Below are 21858 nucleotides of genomic sequence, written 5' to 3'. Positions count from 1 at the left end.
GGACAAGATGGCGCTGTTTCAGCATGCTTTTGGACTGGATAGAAACATATATATATATATGTTTCTCCTTCTAAAGTTAAATGTATTTTCACTGTTATTTTTAATTATTTTGAAAAATCAGAATGGGAAGCAATAAAGAAATGAACTATTTGAATGCATTATACTTATTGGTAAAGGAGTAAGTAAGTTCTATGTGCCAGGCCATCTATGTGTGTTGGCAGCCATCTATATGCAGTATTAGAAGTAATAGAATAGCGCAAGAAGAAATAATGGATTTTGTACATTCCTGTTTTTTCATCCCTTTTGCTGAAAATAAACATCTTATAGACTTTAAAAAGTTAAATAGTTTGCCTACCAGATATCTCCGCATCAGTAAGCTAAAGAGCAGGGGGGAAAATCCATTGGAGGCTTTGGGAAAAGGAAAGCAGATGAACCTCATTACTTTTGGACTCTTTTTGTCTCAGGAAAAAAAAACAAGAAGAAAACTCACTATAATAAGCCTTCTCTTAACTAGAAAAGAAAACACTGAATTCTGTGTTTCTCTAATAAAAATAAAGAGACTTAACAAGAAGGAGACGCCAGACTTACTTTTGGATATTTTGGGATTTGACAAAGAGGCTTACTGATTTGGATAATTTAAGTAGCCTAGTTTTGGTGCACAGATTGGTTTCTTATTAAAGTTTAAAGTTGTAATTAGTGATTATCTAAGGTATACTTTAGTGTAAACAACACATGCCTATCCTCATTTAATAAACAACATAAAGAATAAACTGTTACATTTTTAAATTGTGACTCAAGAGAAATTTGGTGCTGAGGCATTTACATAAAAGAGGTTTTGTGGTTTTTATCCAATATTAGTTGTCTGTTTTAATTAATAGCGTGTGGTTGATGAGACAACTTGTACTAGGAATTAGACATTACTAAGAAAGCATCTTTCTGAGAGCTTACATAGTTTCTTACATATTCTTGTGTGCCCTGTTCCATCATGGTTATGTAGAATGGCAATATAATCTTCATTGATCTGAAATGATGTACAATATCATGACATGAGCTTTCTGGAAATCTAAAGGCTTGCAAGTTTCAAAATTTAACATAATCAACTCACTAAAGTATTTTTCAAGAATATACATCACCCTTTGGCTACAGGCATCTGGCTTTAGAAAATTCTAATATGATCTATCCAGATGTGTTGTGTTATACATAGCAGTGCTGGTAGTGGTAGTTTTTAGAAATCAGAAGGGGCATTAGCTTGGAGAAGTTAGCATGTTCCTAAGATGCCCAGTTTTTGTGTACAAGAATTTTACTCCCAATCCAAATGAGTATCCAAATGTTCGTTTGTTTTTTAAATTGTCTCTTTCTCATCTTCAATTTTCAGTGCTATATAGAACTGATATGAAAAGATAAAAATGATTTTCATCCACAAGAACATTTTGTTAAAAACTCCTTTTGATCATTGAGATTTCAAAACCCCAGTCTTTTGTTGAAGAATGGTATTATCTTGGTCATATTATTCATCATAAATGTCAAACATCGTTATATTATGTCTGTTATCAACATGTTCATGTAATTCCCCCCCCCCCCTATTATTATGGCTTAGAAATAGAAATAAAGTTAAAACTCTACCTTAGTTTAACCATCACAGTCATAAAATCAGAACTTCTTTTCCTGACTATTTAAAAATGATTTAGCTAAATCTCAGGTAACTCAGAAAAATTATCTTGATAAATATCCTAAGTGTTCATATTTATGTATTTCATCATTTACCTTTTCAATGTATATAGTCACTTCTTTGCTAAGCAATTCTGGGCAGCTAGCAAGTTAAAAGCACCAAAAATATATCCACTACGAGGGGAAAAGTCACAAATCAGCGCATATAACAACACAAACACTTAACTTACATAACACAGCTCATACTTAATAATGACATACAGAACATCCTGACCCAGTGCTCAAGGAACGAGTCACATATTCAGCCTCTTTCTAAAGGCGAGAAAGGTCTGGGTCATTTGAGTTTCAGAAAGCATAGCAACAGAAAAGGAGCTCCATAACATAGCACTGTTTAATAGATAGGACCTGGAGCATAGCTATTCTGTCAGTTCTGATTAAGTGGACAGAGATACTTGCGTAGTCCTTCAAATATCCTGCCTCTGAACCCTGAAGGGCTTTATAGATGATAACCAGGACCTTGAACTGCAACCAAAAACCATTGGTAATCATTGCAGCTTGTGCATTAACTTTGTTATATTGTCATCTTGAGGTGTACCCAGGGGTGAAATGCTCCCAGTTCGGACCGGATCGCCTGATCCGGTAGCGATGGCAGGTGGTTCAGAGAACCGGTAACAAAAATCCATGCCCCCCCCACCGCCCATGCCCAGCTGAGTCGCACGGTCATCAGAGGTTTTTTTTTTTTTTAACTTTTAAAAGCATTTTTTCTTCGGCCAAAAAAATGCTTTTAGAAGTGGGAAAAAAAGCCTCTGATGATCGTGCCTCTGTGATCGTCAGAACCCTTTAAAAGCATTTTTTCTACCACCTCTTCGGCCGAAATGCTATTAAAAGGCTCCTCTGGCGATCCCAGCTGAGTTGCCTGATCATCAGAGGATTTTAAAAGCATTTTTTTACATCCTCTTCAACCAAAGAGGTTGTAGAAACAATGCTTTAAAAAAATTTTTTTTAAAAGTTGGCCACGCTCACCCACTCACATTACCCCCCCCCGAAGCCATGCCCACAGAACCGATAGTAACAAATGTTACATTTCACACACACCGTGCCCCACTCCCGCTTTGCATGCATGTGCACCCCCTGCATGCGCTTTGGCCCCATGCATGCGCGTGCAACCCCAGCACACGCCCCACGCATGTGCGGCATAGACTCAAAGACCAGCTGGCCAGCGGGAGGTGTGCACACATGTGGGGGTGGGGTGGAGCTGAACTGGAGCGATGGCTCGTGTGCCCACAGAGAGGGCACTGTATGCCACATCTGGCACACGTGCCATAGGTTTGCCATCATGGACCTAGACTATGTTACTTGGGCAAACCAGGGGTTAAGAGATGTAGCTAACCTATGTTGCCAGGTGATCTTTCTCCATTGGCTTCACTTAACTCTCCTGTTAGAGAGAGCATCAACCCATAAACTAAGCGCCTAAAAATTAGTCTTCCCACTGTATCAACCCCAACTGGAAGTAGTCCTGATGTCATCCAGAAGAGCCTTGCTCCTTTCATATATGCTACTCCAGAGATGCGAGCTAAAGAGGGGGGAGGGCGGAGTGGGGCTTTGATTATGGTGCAGAATAGGCTAAGTTTGTGATTCCTATACAGTATCTTCAATTTTTATCAATTATATCCACTTTTTAATTGGCACATGTCTCCTTTTCTTTTAGAAAAAGAAGTGTGAAAGCAACTAAACAAAAATCACAACATTCTAGGAGCACCTCACCAATATCCAAGAGTAAGCGAAGAAGGAAGTAGCAGACATGCTACTGTTACAAAAATTTCCAAAATGGCTTTACTTCTAAAAATTTAGAAGCATATCTAGTCTCAAGTTCCATTCCCAGCAACGAACATTGCTTTACAATAACTCTACTTTTCCTGTTAATAGCTATATATTTAAGTGGCAAGAAAGTACTGTATTACATTCAGAACGTAAGCTTTTAGAATAGATGCTGTTTTACTAGATCAACCTTGTCTTAACTGTATGTACAGTGGACTGCAATTACTATCATCTTCAGAGATGCTCCTAGGACACCATTTAATTCAGATTATTTAATTTGAAAAAAGTTGATTCAGGTAATTTTCATTCTTTTCCTTTACCTCCCTTTTTAGCACTTGTGAATATGTTTGAATCATTATTCTGGATATTTTTTATAGCCTGAGTTGGACCATGGTTTATTCTTTTATACAGTAACAAAAAAATTAAGAAATATTGTATGTATGTAAAAAAAATGAAAACTTGGTATTTGCTCTGAGAGTATTGCTTTTTCAACTGTCTTCCTCTTTATTCATTTATTATTTGACATCTATATTCCTAGTACAAGATTCTGTATTTGTTTAACAATTAGAATTTCTAGACTAAAAGAAATTCAGACAAATGAAATTAATTCCAGAATGAATATTTTCATCTGCCATTTCTTGATAAAAATGATTTCAAGATCATGCTACATGAGATTATAATTACGTACTGATATTTTGCCAAACCTAAATAAGTTAGCAACCTGGCTAACAAAAAGTCCACTCCTATGCATCCATTTAGATTGCAGACCTGGAAATCATTTCATTACGAAATTAATTTTGTTAATGAGAAGAGAAGAGAAGAGAAGAGAAGAGAAGAGAAGAGAAGAGAGAATTTATTGGTCAAGTGTGATTGGACACACAAGGAATTTGTCTTGGTGCATATGCTCTCAGTGTACATAAAAGAAAAGATACCTCCATCAAACTACAACATTTACAACACAAATGATGGTCATAGGGTACAATTTAACATTTAATGATACAACACTTAATGATAATCACAGGGCACAAATAAGCAATCAGGAACAATCAATATCAATATAAATCGTAAGAATTACCAGCAACAAAGTTACAGTCATACAGTCATAAGTGGAAAGAGATTGATGATGGGAACTATGAGAAGATTAATAGTGCAGATTTAGTAAATAGTTTGACAGTGTTGAGGGAATTATTTGTTTAGCAGAGTGATGGCCTTCGGGAAAAACTGTTCTTGTGTCTAGTTGTTCTATTGTGCAGTGCTCTATAGAGTCGTTTTGAGGGTAGGAGTTGAAACAGTTTATGTCCAGGATGTGAGGGAACTGCCCAACACCTTCACTGTTGAAAAAATAAAAAAGGGTCTATTTTCCATTTCCCCCACCACATCCTCCAAATGGAGTATTGGGGGGGATTCTAGAACAGATGTGGGGGGAAATTTAATAAGAAATTTAAGAGGGAGGGCAGGAAATTAGGATCTTGTTACACAGGACATCTCCTTGCGCAACTTTGGATTTCTTTCTCAGGTTAATGTGTTCTATAGTCTAGCCTTTATTGTACATCATGTATACAACAAAATTGGTTATTTCTTTAAAAATTCAGTCCTGTGATGCATGGCTACATAAGCTATATAACAAACTCTGCTTCTATCACTCTTCGTTTGCAGGAGTATACTGTTGAGACTACTACTAATGCTAAATATTTTTCTATTCATATATACATACACACACGTGCACACAAACAAACGTGTAATTCAATATTGAACATAGTTTATATATAACTATGCATGCTATATGATGAGGGCTTTCTAATCCCAAATCATAACAATTAAAAAAAAAATTAAAGGTATTATCTTCCAAAAAGTGCTACTTCTGCCTTTTGGGGATTTCTTCTAAATCTGGAAACATAGCTGCTTCATCTCGGAAAATGAATTTGAGATAATGGGCGAGGAACATACTCACTGCTTCTAACATTTATCCTATATTTATTTCCTTGAATAAAGGAATGCCGTATGTCTGCCTTCTTTCTCTTTTCTTCCAGCTCCAAAGAAACGGGAGAAAGTAGAGGCTGCCCTTGGGTTAACAGATAAAGCTACAGCTTGGATATGAAATAAGGAGGCATTGTGTTCAGCCTCTATTCCCCATGAATGGGCTGAACTCAAAGTGCCCCTTCATCACAGAAGGAAACTTCCAGCTTGGCTGTGAAGTGAAAGGTAGAACGGGTATGTTGATTCTGCCTGTGTGTCCACCGGTGGTTCCGAATGTAGAATCACACAATCAGACGAAGAGACCTTCATCGCTTTAGCATCTCAATGTAAGTCCAAGCCAAAGCAGGAAGGTGGAGGTTGGGTTTGCTTCAAGCTTCAGAACTGAGTCCAGGGTGCGCTTTTTAACCATGGCAAGTTGAATGACATTATCAATGCCTATTTAAATTTGTTCAAAGATTTAGCATATATATTAACACCAGTTATTTAAACACACACACACACACACACACACAAACATGTTATATACCAGGGGTTTCCAACCTTGATCCCTTTAAGACTTGTGGACTTCAACTCCCAGAGTTCCTCAGCCAGCTTTGCTGAGGGACTCTGGGAGTTGAAGTCCACAAGTCTTAAGGGGACCAAGGTTGGAGACCCCTGGTATATACAGTTCTTTTTAATTTTTGGAATGAAAAATAAAATCCATAGGCAAGTTCATCATTCCGATTTCATTTTCCTTGCAGTTGAGGTGATGCCATGACCAGGGCTGTCTGTCTTGTGCCATGCTGAGCATTCACATCAAGGCCTTGCTTGAATTAAAATCTGGCTGCTTATTAATATATGTGCTTGCTTTTGACTGCTTATAAAATTTCAACCACCAGGGGCCTCTGGTGGCTCAGCAGATTAAGTCTGTCTGTCTATTAACACAGCTGCTTGCAATTACTGCAAGTTCAAGTCCCACCAGGCCCAAGGTTGACTCAGCCTTCCATCCTTTATAAGGTAGGTAAAATGAGGACCCAGATTGTTGGGGGCAATAAAGTTGACTTTGTATATAATATACAAATGGATGAAGACTATTGCTTAACACATTGTAAGCCGCCCTGAGTCTTTGGAGAAGGGCGGGATATAAATTAAAAAAAAAACAAAACCTAAGTTTTGGGCCTGTTCTTCAATGTCACTTTGCAGCTAACTTTCATCATCAAATTTGCTAAGATTTGCACTCGTGTAAACAGTTCCCTGAGGGTATTTTTTCAATACCAACTTAGGAAAGTATTTCCTTATCAAATTTTTGCCAACTACTTTTTATTAATTTTAATATTAAGAAGATATCGCTATGACCTATTAATAAAATCAAGAACCTAGGTGAAGAATAACTTTTATCAAATTATGTCTTATTTACATTCCCTAGCACAAGAGTTCTCTTGGTTCTCTTTCTTAATGTAATATATTCGTGCAATGTATTATATCAAAGGCCATAAATGTCAGCCCTGCCGCTTTGAATTTTTATCTCTCTTTTTTTAAAGTTGCTGCTTTATTTTGTTTTATTATTTCTCGTGGATGTCTTGTCAGACATTTGAGACGAGTGGGTGTTTTTCTTCCAATTTTGGTTATTTCTGCAGCATGTCTGATTTTTGCTGAACTCCATCTGGTGCAGATCAAGGACTGTGTCCCAAAGGAAGGTGTGTGTGCAGTTGATGTTTTACAGATTTTTTTGTTATAAAAACTAGTTTTGATGTGCATCCTAAGTTTCATGAGATTAATAGAAATAATGGTGGAATAGGGCTATGTAAGTTTCGAAATAAAAGAATTTGGTGGCAAACTTACTACACTTATACTGTGGCTTAAAAGAAAAATACCATTGGTATTTTAAAACTTTCTTTAGGGATAATTATTCTATAAGCACAATTCAACTGAGACAAGAGGGACACACCAAGATATTAATGGCCTAATATCCTAGGAAAAAGATGCCATACTTAGAATTATAGGATGCAATTCCATTTAAAGAATAGTAATTGAGAATCTTTATATTGAGAGTAGACATACTTGAAATTTTGAGGCTATGTAGTGAGTATTTCAATAAAGAGGGAGCTATTGGTTATTAAAAGGGCTTGCTATGATCTGTCACAAAATATTCATTTTTCAGCAGCAAAAGAACAATACAAATGTTGTGATACAGGTAGTCCTCGATCCACAACCATGTGTTTCGTGACTATTAACAGCACTGAAAAAAGTGACTTATGACCATTTTTGTCATGGCCCTTGCAGCATTCCTGTGGTCATGTGATCAAAATTCAGACGCTTGGCAACTAGCATGTATTTATGACGGTTGCAGTGTCCTGGGGTCACATGACCAACTTTTGTGACCTGACAATGGGAAAACCAGATTTATTTAACAACCATGTTACTAGGTTAACATTTCCAGTGACTCACTTACCAACTGTGGCAAGAAAGTTCATAAAATGGGGCAGAACTCAATTAGCAAATCTCTTGCTCATTAGTGGAAATTTAGGACTCATTTGTGGTCGTTCGTTGACCTGTATCTCATTATTTGCATTGTTTTATAATGTGTCATAAAATTGTATTACTTCTGTATCATGATTTCATCCTTAGGACACTCAAAGCTTCATCTGCCATGCATTCCATTTTTCAGTGAGTCCTTACCTGAAGAACAAAACACTGGGCTGCTGCCATATAGCTATTTGAAGTAGGGTGTTGATTTGTTTTGGTGTTGTTTTTTTTAAAAGAAGTGCCTCTGAGGCCTTTTTGGTCATCAAAAGCAATCCAATAAATAGATGGTAGAAGCTGGCACTTTGCTTTGCAGCACACCAGCTTCTCACAGAGTTGGATCCTTTTGAAGTAATTAAAATCAGATGGGTGAAGAATGTGACTGCTGCCAAGGGACGTGCCTGAGAACTGTTGTCAAGGGCTGTCAGATTAGCCCAGCCTTCTCGATTCCATCCTGTCTAATGTTGTTCCCTTACTAGGCTGTTCTTTCCCTCAGTGTGTCAGAGCTAGGGGTCGGCAGTTGCCTTCTCAAACATGGTTGTCTTTAGCATATAGCAATAGCACTTATACACCGCTTCACAGTGCTTTATAGCCCTCTCTAAGCGGTTTACAGACTCAGCATATTGCCCCCCCCAACAATCTGGGTCCTGAGTCAACCTTGAACCTGGTGAGATTTGATCTGCCAAATTGCAGGCAGCCAGCAGAAGTAGCCTGCAGTACTGCACTCTAACCACTGCGCCACCAGGGCTCATATGAAGCTGTTGAGAATCATCTTGGAGATGGCTGCAAAAAACAGCTGCTTTTCAGCATTGACCTGCCTGCTGGGACTCTCTTCACATGGTGGAAGATTATCATCAGCGCTCTTCTGTGGAAGACCGTCAACAGAGTGGTTCTGTTCTTGTCTCTCATGATCAAAATGGCCAGTAACAATTCTTACAGGCTTTTGATGGTTAACCACTGCCAACCATTTGACTTTACTGAGTTTTCCTTTTTTTCCCAATTGCCTTTATAGTTTATGTATTTGTTTTACATTTGGTTGTGTGCCATCTGGAAGCCATATGCGATAAAGCTGAAATACATTTTCTTTCCTTGAAAACAGATACTGAGTTTGGCTACAAAATATATTGCTGCGTCTCGTCTCTACAACAAAGCAGACTGTTTATTTATATTAAAATTAAAAGCAAAGTGCCAGGGAAACAGGTCTTTAATGAACGATGTTTACTTTTCATATCCTGAGAACTTATTAAACTATGTAAGAAAACAAATTTCTTGGCCTTATTTTAATTTTTATCAGTCATTAAAAAAAAAAAAGTTTGCAGGGTCAATTATCCAGCCATTTTTTAAAAAAATAAAAGAGCCCAACAATCCTTTTAAATTAATGATATATCCAATTCCTGATCCAATTAAAAATGAATAATATACAAAGGCTATGAATGAAAAATATCCCTTAAGAAAAATTAACAGTGAAGCTCTTGTAGATAAATAAAGAAGAAAGCTTTAAGCAATAGAATACAACATATTTTTCTGGTATCTTAAGACGATTATATTTTTGCTAATGCAGAGGTATGCTATCCTGATCCCTTGTGATTTTGGTAGTGCTGTAACACAAGTTAACATTTGTTATCTCTCTTCATCTTATTTACTGATTACATTTTTTTCAAGCTTTTGGTACTTCCTTTTCAAACTGGGTGGGTTCTATTGATTATCATGACCAAGAAGACAATTTGTAAATCTGTTAGGTAAAGAACTATGGACTGTGGAATATTTCTAAAGACAGGCCTCTAAAGGCTGATTGAGAGTTGTCCGCAATGTCCCATAGCCATCGCCACCTACGCTACAAAGAGGTTGATGGGTAAGCAGGTTGCAGAGGGCTGCAGATGGACTGACGCAAACACTTTCTGAATCCCAACTATGAGATGCCCACATTGCGTGCTGATTGGTGGATCTGACTTCCTGTTCTGTGGCTTTGCTGTTTGAAGGCCCCCTAACCAGAATGTTAAAATTTGCTGATGTGTAAAAATACTCTAAAAGACAAAGCACATACTGTTGTGGCTCCCGCCCCCGAACCTGGCCTCATGCCCGAAAGTGCCTTGGAGCCGGGCCTGCTGCCAGAAAGTGATTTGGACAGTGAGGGGGAAGGGCCATCAGGACTTACCTCGGAAGCACCGGCCTCCCTGGATCAGCTCCAGGAGTCAGAAGCAGGCCAAGCGAAGGAGATAATGAGGCCTCTTTCTCCTGACTCTTCCCCCCTCCCCAGGCCACACCTGCAGACCCAGCTGACAGCAATCAGGCTTGGCTCAATCCCAGGTCTCGTAGGCAGGAGAGAAGAGAACAACAGAAGCAGGGGAGGGGCAGGCCTAGGAAGTGCTGAGTCATGGAGCCACACCCCACAGGATATAAAAGGCAGCAAGAGCTGGTGTGTCTCTTTGTATCAGGCAAATCCATGGAAGGTTGTGACTCACCAGCGTCTTGGCAGCTATTGAGGGCTCTTGGCAGATGCTGATTCTTTTGCTGCCAGAGCTGATAAGAGCCGGCTAATTAAGCCATCGTTCGGATGGAGGCGAGGAGGACACAACACATACGTTCCCCCACATGCTGGAGAAGTCTGCTCCCAACCTTCCGACAGCATTTCTTCTGCATCTTTCTGTTCAGGCATTTGTTATTTGAAATAATCAGGAATCCCTCTGCCTGCCTATACTACTTTAACAATGTTATTGACTGTAAGCATTCGCATGTCCGACCAAAGTAGACCAGATTAAGAAACCAATGCCACATAGGTCAAGACTAATAGTACTAACTATAGTAACAGAATTTTGCAAGTCTGAATATGTTTTCCCCACTCCTCCTTTATATAGGGGTGAACTAGGGAGGGCATTATTTTCTCACATTATTTTCTTGGCTCCTCTTATCTGACTGCTGCCTTCATAGTGGCTCTTCCTTCTGTCTTTCAAGACCACTCCCTCTGCCATCTCTTGAGCAGCAGTGAAGCCACACATACAACTTTACAGACAGTGTCTTCCACAGAAGCCAATATAGCAGAAGAGCATGTAGCAACCAGTGCCTTTGATCTGATGTTCGGGAGAAGGTCAGGATTATCTAGAATGCTGTTGTGCTGAGCATTCCAGCTAAAGGAAGTAGCCAGAGCCAATATTTTTAAAGCTTTGGCTGATCTGAAAGACTTTTAAGAAGTAATATTTGGATTAGATACGCTGGAAAGAAAGGCTTGCAGTGGTCAGGATGAACTCTTCCCTTTGTTTCCTCACCATGACGAATACTGGAGCACATCTGGTTCCAAATTTCAAAAGGAAAATTCTGGTAGCATATGGATGAGATTGTGTTGGAGGACGATTTCTCTTGCATAATACAGCAAAGAAGAATTTGAAGCCCAGAGAACAGAGCAGCCATCAGGAGAAAAAAGTGTGGTCTAGCAGGCAACTGAAGTTGAAGGAGGAGTAGGTGCGGACTTCAGCAAATCAACCAAAGGTGAGGTGAATGGGAAGGCAGAGCAAAGAACTCTACCAACAATACAACTATCCTCCAAAAAGACCTTGACTTTGTGTTGGAATGATCAAAAATTTGGCAACTCCAAATCTCAACCAGCAAATGCTCTTTCTTACGCATTGGAAAAAAGAATCTGAACACTAAATACAAGCTCGATGGACATTACCTTGTTGATGACCCCCCACCCCGTTAAAGACCTTGGAGTTTTCATATCCAATGATCTAAGTGCCAAAGCCCACTGCAACTACATCGCAAAAAAGGCTTTAAGAGTTGTAAACTTAATCTTGTGTAGCTTCTCCAGAAACACTGCACTACTAACTAGAGCATATAAAACATTTGCTAGACCAATTCATGAATACAGCTCGCCTGTCTGGAACCCATACCTCATTTCGGACATTAATACAATTGAGCGTGTCCAGAAATATTTTACAAGAAGAGTTCTCCACTCCTCTGATTACAGCAAAATACCTTATGCCACCAGACTTGAAATCCTGGATTTAGAAAATTTAGAACTCTGCCGCCTTCGACATGACCTGAGTTTAACTCATAGAATCATCTGTTACAATGTCCTTCCTGCTGAAGACTACTTCAGCTTCAATCGCAACAATACACAAGCACAAAATAGATTTAAGCTTAATGTGAACCGCTCCAATCTTGATTGCAGAAAATATGCACTACCAGATTCTGTGGTCTCTTCCCAAAATCCCCAAAGCTTTAACCAGAAACTATCTACTGTTGACCTCACCCCATTTCTAAGAGGTCTGTAAGGGGCGTGCATAAGAGCCCAAGCGTGCCTACCATTCCTATCCTAATGTTCCCTTTAATTGTATCCAATTCGTATAGTAATTACATACTTATGCTTATATATATGCTTATATATCGTATAGTTATTTCATGCTTATGCCTATATATACTGTTGTGACAAATAAATAAATAAATAAAAGACACTGAAAGCCTACAAATCTACTTAGCCTACAACTCAAGTTCCTCCCTGCCAGCCCAAAGCACAGTTTAGAACAGCAGCTGACAACAACAGAAGACAATTGACTTGAAGGTGCTAAACTCTACTAAAAATCTGCATAAGCTCAGGCAACAAAGAACAGAAATGTTGATAGGATTGTTCAGAATGTAGATGCACACATAGATAGAAACAGCCATTGGAATCAATTATATTTGTCCATTTATTTATTGAAGAAAATGTAACCAAAATTACACAGGGACACTATTCTAGAAGGCAAGCACTGCATGGAGAAGATACATTTCCAGGGTCCCATATGTGGACTTTACCTCCTAGAATTCTGCCTGGGGAATCCTGGCAGTTGAAAGCCATGCATCTTAAAATTGTTGAGGTCAGGAAACACTTCATTAGATAATGTTACTTCACAGAAGGGACTTGGAGCATGCCCATCCTCCTGGATTTAGTGGAACAAGTGGACAAAATTGGAGAAAGGCAGTTCCCCCAAATAATCTGCCATGTAGGGATTTATAGATAATAACTGGTATTTTGAATTGCACCCACAAGCCGCCTTATACCCAATTCAGTTCACTGAACTGTGTTACATGGGCATAGACAGCTTATGCTGTTAGATCTGGACCAGTTACAGCTTCCAAATACTCATCAAGGGCAATTCCATGTACCATGCATTGCAAAAACCAAAAGGAAGATGATGAATTACTGTGAACAGGACCTTCAGCAAAATCCCCAAATATAAGCCAAAAATGTCTGTCCTGTGCACTTCATTTATATCAAAATGTTATGGGCTGTGATCCCTGTGGTGCCTCCTCGCCACAAGAAAATGGCCTCACCACAACAAGAAAATTATGTAGGATTGGGAAACCTTTCAGATTCACTGGGAACCACTATGCTGACATGCCTGTGGCCACACAACATTATGCCTCTCAGCACCTCTCTAATCCAGATGTGCTTCCTCTTGTATGTAATGTTAGAGACCGCTCCAACAACTATAATGTAATGTGGTGTAAAGTATTGATTATGCTGCACTCATTGGTTGATAATTCAGGATAATTTTGGAATTTGTGAATTTGTGTTCTTGTGAATAACCAACTCTATGTATCATCAGCACAATGATATTCAACCATGTTTCATATTGAGTTTCTTAATATTAGTTAGAAGACTTTGGTAGTTTATTATATACTTTTTTGTGCGACTGTTGATAAAAATAGGATCGCCAACATGATCGCCAACATCCAATGACGAATACGGCACAAGAAGAAGAAGGTAGATTATAAAAATGATGTCCATTAGACATATACTGCTGTATGTCTGTGTAAATACTAGGCTAATGATCCCATATAAATAAGGGAAAAACATGAGAAAAGAGTTGTGCTGGACAGGCTAAATATTTTCACTCAGATTAGAATAATGTCATTCCTGTCCCTTTTGCTAAATTCTGCTTGTCAACATTGATTATTCAAAAATAGCACAGGCATAGTCTATATCGCAAAAGATCTAGAATGTAGCAATGAAGCATGGATTCCATTAGACCAAACTTACTTGCATTAGCATGTTAATGTTCTCTTAGATAAGTGACTTCTAACATCATATATTATAGAATATAACTCTCCAGCCTGAGAAAAAAGACTGTTGTGTGGATTTTCTCTTTCTCCCTGATTCAGCTTCCCAAAAGTTTCATCTGAAATACGATCAAAATATAATGCAATGCATATGAACCCAACAGAAATTAAGTGACTCAGAGTGCCAATATTTAAAATCAAATTGGTTGTAGAAACACAAAATAGACTTCAAAGACTATTTCTGTTAATGGAGAAGCTCCATTTCTAGAACAAATTGACCCCAGTTCCCAGTTTCTCCTACTTTTTTCCACCTCCACCATCCAGTCTGGTCCTAGATATTGAGCAGCATTTTTGAACAGTTTAAGATGACATTGACAGTCTCAGATAGAGGACCAACTATGGCAATGTTTGCCTTTTATTAGCAAAAGAAGTTCTAGTCCATGAAGCTGTGTTCATAATAATTAAGGTTGCTCAACCTACCCAATTACTTTGGAAAAAAAGATTTGTTCTTTCAGGTAAAAAGCAGAGAAGATATAGGGTGAATATTTGATTGGAGAAATTCTCTTCAGCTGGGCCATGTCAAAAAATTAAACAATCAGGAAATCATGTAATTATGAGTCCTTCAAATCAGTTTGAAAGTATGTAGGGTAAAACTCTGAGAGGCAGAAAATTCTTCAAAAAAAATATTTCACAGATTGCCTTCTGGGGGAGCTCTTGGAAGTTCTCTGCTGCATGTTGAAACAATGAAAAAAACTAAAACAATGGTTAAGCATTTTTTTCTTTATCTCCTTTTCCCCTATCCCCTTCTATTCCTTCTTCTAGATATTCATCTCACCTTCTACTGAAATGCAAGAGAGATTGAGACTTTCTATTAAGTTCCTTGACCAGGAGAAAGGCATTCTTCAGAATGAAATTAACCTTGACATTCTTCACAAAAATCGACATTTAAAAACAGTCATGCATTCTAATGTGGCCAAAGCAAACTTTTCACCTCCACTTTTCACATGAATTCCAGCTTTAGACCATCTTGTCTGTATGTTTGTTTCTTCATTGTAATTTCCACAACAAATAAGGTATATGCCATTCATAATGGTCATGTAGGCAAAGACTATTTGGAAATGCTGTCTGTGCTCTTACATGGTTTGTAGTTGTCTAGCCCTGTCTATGCATACAATCTTCTGACCACACCAATTGGTTTGGCCTGAACCACTGAAGCACAGAAGCACAAAATGTAACCAAACCAGTCCCATTGGTTGTATAGTAAAGATAATAAAATGAGGTTAAAGTATTGGATCAGATAGATAAATATTGTCACCAGACTTCTTGTGAGAGAGGAAAGAATATCTTACCAACCCAAAAGCAACTGAGAAACATGGTAGAAGAAAACAGGAATTCATCTCCTATAAAGTTAAGGATAAAGGATTAGAAATTTAACACAGTTGCCTTTCCCAACCTCACTCCCCAAAAATGATTTATTCTAATCTTTGTTTATTTTTAAAGGAGATACTCAGTTACAATTATAGAAAAATTTAGGCCGATTTGTTTTTAAATTAAGGTGGTGAAATGGGGGAAAAAATGTGGGACAGGGAGCAGGAAGGGAATAACAGATGGATTTTAATATCCCCAGGAAATTCCCAGGCTCACCAATGAACAAAGGATTGTAAACGGGCGGGCTTCAAAAATTTTAGCAAGAGGTTCTCTGCCCGTTTGTTGGGTGGGCGTGGCCATGGTGGGTGTGGCATAGTTGGCCTCCTACACCATAGCGGGGGGGCGCTTTTGCCCTCCCCGGGCTCCAGAGGCTTTCCTCGAGCCTCCAGGAGGGTGAAAATAGCCTCCCCAGGCTCCGGAGGCCCTCTGGAGGCTGGAAACAGGCTCATTTCTGATTTTCCCGAATTTCCAGTAGGCCCATTTTTCATCCTCCCCGAGCCTCCACATGCACCGTGCACTTACCTGCATCCAAAACGGGCCAAGTGGGAATTCCTGGGAGGGATGGTGGGGTGGGCAGGGCCAGCCAGGAGTGGGATTTGGCAGTTCTCCGAAGTGCACAGAATCTAAGTTAGAGTTTCTCCTGAACTCCTGCAAACCCCCAGGAGCCCACTATAAATCCAAGAAGGTTTGGGGATATTTGCCTTGGTTCTCTCCCCCACCCCCCCAAAAATCCTCCGTACAGTTTGATGAGGATATCTGAGCTCCTGGAAAAGAGTATTTAGGTGGTTGTTGTTGTTTTAAAAAATGAAAATAGAGCCTAGGCTTGTCCAGTGAGGCTCTATTCGGGATACTGAAGGTTAGCTGAAACTAGGTATGCTCCAGGAAACATAACAAAACTATCGAAGTCTAATTGCAGTGGTGACCATCAATGGATGACTTCATGGAGGTAGATCTAGAAGGGTGAAACTTTGCAGTAATTGAAATAGGAGAAAAACAAAGTTTTGTTATCTCTCTTCTTCAACTATTCTGAACAGGGAATGTTAACTGACTTTGTATTCCTGGAAATATATAACTTAGGCCAAATGTCCAATGTATATTCTTTGAAAATTTAACTGGCTGTGTGTTTTTTTTTAAATGAATGTTTAATAGGGAATAGCTTTGAGTGCTTGGGTTTTATTCCTTACAATGTGTTGACACAAAACTGTCTTTCATTTCAGAAAGTGCAAACAGCTTTGTTTTCTTTCATTTGAATTTTATTTATGGATGTGTTAGTAGATTGGTGTACAAATTGAATCTCAGTGTGTTTATTTTATTTACAAAAATGAATATCTCCAAAGAATAACAGCTTTGGAGATTTTTGCATTCCAGCAATCAAGCAAAAGAAAAGAAAAATGTCAATTGTATTAACATATTTTATTTTATTTGATAATTTTTTTTACAGATTACAGAACAGTGCAATAATAGCGGTTAAGTTGAGGGGTCTTTGGTGCTCTCTCAGCTTGGCTGGGTTTTTTTGCAGATGTTTCATTATCCCAACTAGGTAACATCATTAGTGCCAGTAAGGAGTGGGGTTTCCTCTCAAATTCTAGTGGCTGGCCCTGTCAGGGTTGGTGCAGGTGGTCTTAGAGTTTCTTTGGTTGGGCTGTTTACTGTTGGCTTCTTTGGCAATTTTTTGACTGGGGTATTGTTTACTTGATTGTAGGCTTGATGTTAATCTTGGAGTTAATCTATGCTCATCTGGGTACTGTTTGGAGAGGTGCTTAGATCTGTTTGTTCCCTTTGTCAGGCCTGGAAGCCATCTTTTGCCTTGGGCCTTCAGGCCTGCCACATTTCCTACTGTGGGAAACTGGGAGGTGGGATTGTATGGAGCATGGGTGATGTATAGTCATAATAACATTCCTTTCTCAGATAGTCAAGGACATTTTACCCTGCACCTGGAGGGTTGGAACTGGGAGGCCTCTCCAGTTGGAATGGTGCATTGATTGGACCATGTGATGGACATGTGGATATTGGACAGGAACTTGAATTTTCTGTTGGGTGGGGAAAACCTGGAAGCTTTCAGATTCGGGTTTTCCCAGATGTGCCAATATGACATCTCTAATAAAATGGAACTTTAAGGAACTTCAAGCCTCGGAGTCTTCTTTTGTTTGGTGTGTTACTTGGAAACCTGACACCCTTTTTGGCTTTTGATTGTATCATTTGCATATTCTATAGCAGGGATCCCCAACCCTCGAGCCACGGCCCACAACCAGGCCATAGCCTATTTGGAATTGGCTGCATGAGTGGCTGACTGGAGGCACGCACATGCAACTCAAATGGTGCAAGTGGTGGGCCGGAGGGCACTCACACACATGCATGCTGATCTGCTGCTCTTGCAAGTTGAGCTACGGACATGCGTGCCAGTCTGCTACTTGCATGGCCCAATTCCCCTCTTTCCTTGTTGGACCACCAAGCTACAAAGGTTGGGGACTGCTGGTCTATAGACATTGATTATGTCTATGTGTCTATTGATGGCTAATTTGTCTGAGTACCAAGCTTCAAGAAATTTCCTACCGTTTTTGGAATTGGCTTGGTCTAGGATGGTGACAGTTTCCCAATTATGCAAAAAGAGAAGGAGTCTCTTTTGGACTCCTTTTGGAGAAGGACCTTTTGCTAGCCTGGCCTGTCTCACAGGTTTGTTGTGACGTAAGCTTGTAACAGAAAATTTTGAATTAAAATCCTCCTGAATGATAATTATAATGATAATAATGTGCCATGGCATGGTTTCTGTATCTTTTAATTAGCTGATCAATCTGACCATCCTCTGGACCTCACCTCCAGAAGTTCTGAGTTGCTCCATCACTCCATCACATCTTTTCAAGAAGAGATTGGAGACTCATTTGTCCATAATAGTATAAGGTCTTCTGCTGGAACAGGGGGTTGGACTAGAATAGGGGTCTCCAGCCTTGGGAACTTTAAGACTTGTGGATTTCAACTCCACCAGTTGAAGTCCACAAGTCTTAAAGTTCCCAAGGTTGGAAACCCCTGGACTAGAAAACCTCCAAGTTTCCTTCCAACTCTGTTATTCTGTTATCCATCCCATGGGATTACAAGGAACTGGTTTTCCACTGTTTATGTGAATGAGGGAGACAAGTAAAGAATGGTAGATGGTCACATCAGTAAGCTCACTAGTATGTGAATATACAGAGATGTGTTTCCTGACCCAGTGGAATCCATCTATATAATGCTTAAACCTGAAATAATAATCTTTGTGTTTAAATAAGTTAGACTCCACTGTATATCTTACAAAGTTCCTTTTGGAAAACCCAGTTAGATTTCAAGATATTTAACTGTGAAAACTACGTATAGTCATAGAGTCAGTAGTGAAAGGTCAGCTGCAATCATCATCCTTTTATCAAAGACACTAATGTACCAGAATATTAAAAGCTAATACAGATTAGCTAAGAGGTAGCATTATTTTTTTTTCTGAGAAATTCACCTATCTGTTATATCTGAACATTTTGTTAACTGTGTCAAAAATTTAGTAATAATGGAAGCATTAGGTTCAAGGCAATGCTGATGTAAAGCACTTGAGCTTATTTTGGAGAGGAATGGATTTAGCACAGTCCAGACGAGTTCAATTAAAGAATGACTGAATGATTTACAGAAAGGAAGGTGAGGAAGAAAGTTGCTTAAATGGGTTATTTGGACTCCAATTTCTAAATGCTGCATCAATTATTCTAATTCAAAAGTGGGGTTCCTACTGGTGGCTATAGGCTCTTTAATGTTTTGGAGAATGTGCTGATTAACCTTAGCCTACCTGGGCTGCAAAAATCCAGATGACCACTAAATATCCAGAAAGAACTTCTTGACTCAAACGATGTATGCCAATAATATATCCCCCTTATGATTGGACATAAGTTGGACATAAGTAAGATTCTACATTTAGGCAAGAAAAACAAAATGCACAGGTACCGTATATGTGGTACCTTGCTCAATAGTAGTAACTGTGAAAGGGATCTTGGAGTCCTAGTGGACAACCATTTATATATGACCCAGCAGTTGGCACCAAAAAAGCTAATACAGTTCTGGGCTGCATAAACAGGGGGAATAGAATCAAGATCACGTGAAGTATTAATACCACTTTACAATGCCTCGGTAAGGCCACACTTGGAATATTGCATTCAGTTTTGGTCACCACAAGGTTAAAAATGATATTGAGACTGTAGAAAGAGTGCAGAGAAGAGCAACAAAGATGATTAGGGGACTGGAGGCTAAAACTTATGAAGAACAGTTGCAGGACCTGGGTATGTCTAGTTTAATGAAAAGGAGGACTAGGGGAGACATGATAGCAGTGTTCCAATATCTCAGGGGCTGCCATAAAGGAGAGAGAGTCAAGCTATTCTCCAAAGCACTTGAGGGTAGATCGAGAAGCAATGGGTGGAAACTAATCAAGGAGAGAAGCAACTTAGAACTAAGGAGAAATTTCCTGACAGTTAGAACAATTAATCAGTGGAACAACTTGCCTCCAGAAGTTGTGAATGCTCCAACACTGGAAGTTTTTAAGAAGATGTTGGATAACCATTTGTCTGAAGTGGTGTAGGGTTTCCTGCCTGGGCAGGGGTTTGGACTAGAAGACCTCCAAGGTCCCTTCCAACTCTTCTCTTCTCTTCTCTTCTCTTCTCTTCTCTTCTCTTCTCTTCTCTTCTCTTCTCTTCTCTTCTTCTCTTCTCTTCTATTCTCTGCATAGACCACCCAAGTGTTGTTCAAAGGCTGTAATTGCAACTTGGGGAATGTAAATTTCCCCATTCCTGTTCTCTGTCATCTAATTGGCCCATTCCATGAACATTTGTATTTCTTGATTGACATCCACTCTTCAACTATATAGCTTGATTATTTATATGTATTGTTTTTATGAGCCGCAGTGGCACAGTACTTAGAATACAGTACTGCAGGCTATTTCTGCTGGCTGTCAGCTGCCTGCAATTCGGCAGCTCAAATCTCACCAGACTCAAGGTTGACTCAACCTTCCATCCTCCCAAGGTGGGTAAAATGATGAGCCAGATTGTTGGGCGCAATATGCTGACTTTTTAAAACCACTTAGAGAGGGCTGTAAAGAACTGTGAAGTGGTATATAAGTCTTAGTGCTATTGCTATTATAGAGAAGCCACCTTAATGTACCCATATGGGTTGTCCCCATTTTAATCTTTAAGATACTTTTTGTTTTCCTTTAGTTGAGTTGTGTCCAATTCTCACCTAGTCTAAAGGTTCATTAGACTGGCCTAAAATGAAAGAAGGTTTTAGTTTTGTCCTAATAAGGATCAGAACCAGAATCTCACCTAGGTCTGGGATATACATATTATTCCATGAGAGTTCTCATGGTGTTATTGGTGCTACAATCTGTCACCCACAAATCTCTCACAGAATAATATTTCTGAATGCAACCAAATGATAAATGTTATCTTTTGAATAAATGTTTCCTAATATGATTCTGAAGCAAGGAATTGCCCGGCTGCAAGAGCAATGGGCCTTTCAGATTCGTAGCTGTGGAAATGCTTCAAAGAAAGACCACAAGAGTTTTGCTTCCTTTTAGTTTCTTCTTTTTTTAAAAAAATCAGAGGATATTTTGGAGCTCATTCTGAGATCTTCCCTGGCTGCTCAGATTGTGACCAATTAATTTCATTTTTTTTAATTTATCAGGGCAACTAACAGATGAAGAAATAATTTGGGAACTTGTCTAAATTTATTCATATTTTTCTCTGGCAGGATCAATAGATCATCTTCAAAAACTTAAGCAAGAACTGAGGTAATGAAAAACTAGCAGATAAATCAAGAGGATCATTCAAATAAGACTTGTGAAGACTGAATTATTGAATGGCATTATGTAATTATAGAAAATAGTATTGCCTGCTTGATACAGCCAAATATGACTCATGCTCTTAACCAAAATGTCACTGAAGAGTCATGAAATATTGCTGAGATCAAGAGCTTTTCCACGTTATACCTTTGGCCCCGTACAAAAGCATAACCAATCAAAATAGCTATTTCTTTGTAAATTGATCTATTAAACCTCCGACATAATCAACTCTGTCTCAATGGGATTAAATTCAAATTTACCCATAGTCATAGAACCTACTGTTAATCATAAACACTCCTTTACAACTGAGGAGAAAAAGAAAGAAATAGAGAACACATCAATGTTTAACTCAAAACTCTTCTTTTAAGTGGCTTCCTGTAGATCCTTTGCAATAGAAGTAAACAAAATGCTGGAGACTATTTCTAAAAAACTAAATGAATGATCAATGAACTGTCAATCTGAATCCAAAAAGTTTATTATGTATTATTTACACATTGACTATCAATATCCAGAAATTTCCATGGCTGACTGAATATGTTAGTCAAGAATATAGCTGGATATTAAAAATTACTAAGAGATCTAGGAAAATTAAC

The 21858-nt window shown here is 38.8% G+C and overlaps 1 protein-coding gene across 2 annotated transcripts in view; it reads left to right on the top strand.

Annotated features, from left to right (window-relative positions):
- The window catches only part of RAD18 (RAD18 E3 ubiquitin protein ligase), a 135335-nt gene extending 129349 nt beyond the window's left edge, over positions 1-5986 (top strand). Inside the window, exon 13 of one of the 2 annotated variants that reach the window (XM_058168309.1) lies at positions 3377-5986. In XM_058168309.1, the coding sequence (XP_058024292.1) occupies positions 3377-3464 (88 nt within the window). In that variant the 3' untranslated portion in view covers positions 3465-5986. The remainder of the gene's footprint in view (positions 1-3376) is intronic. The other variant, XM_058168312.1, reaches the window with a different exon arrangement.
- Positions 5987-21858: the final 15872 nt, after the last annotated feature.

The sequence above is a fragment of the Ahaetulla prasina genome, chromosome 2 (genome assembly GCF_028640845.1).
Source record: "Ahaetulla prasina isolate Xishuangbanna chromosome 2, ASM2864084v1, whole genome shotgun sequence".
Lineage (NCBI taxonomy): Eukaryota > Metazoa > Chordata > Lepidosauria > Squamata > Colubridae > Ahaetulla > Ahaetulla prasina.
The sequence above is the reverse complement of the archived record's forward strand: the minus strand, read 5'-3'. Positions and strand labels throughout refer to the sequence as shown.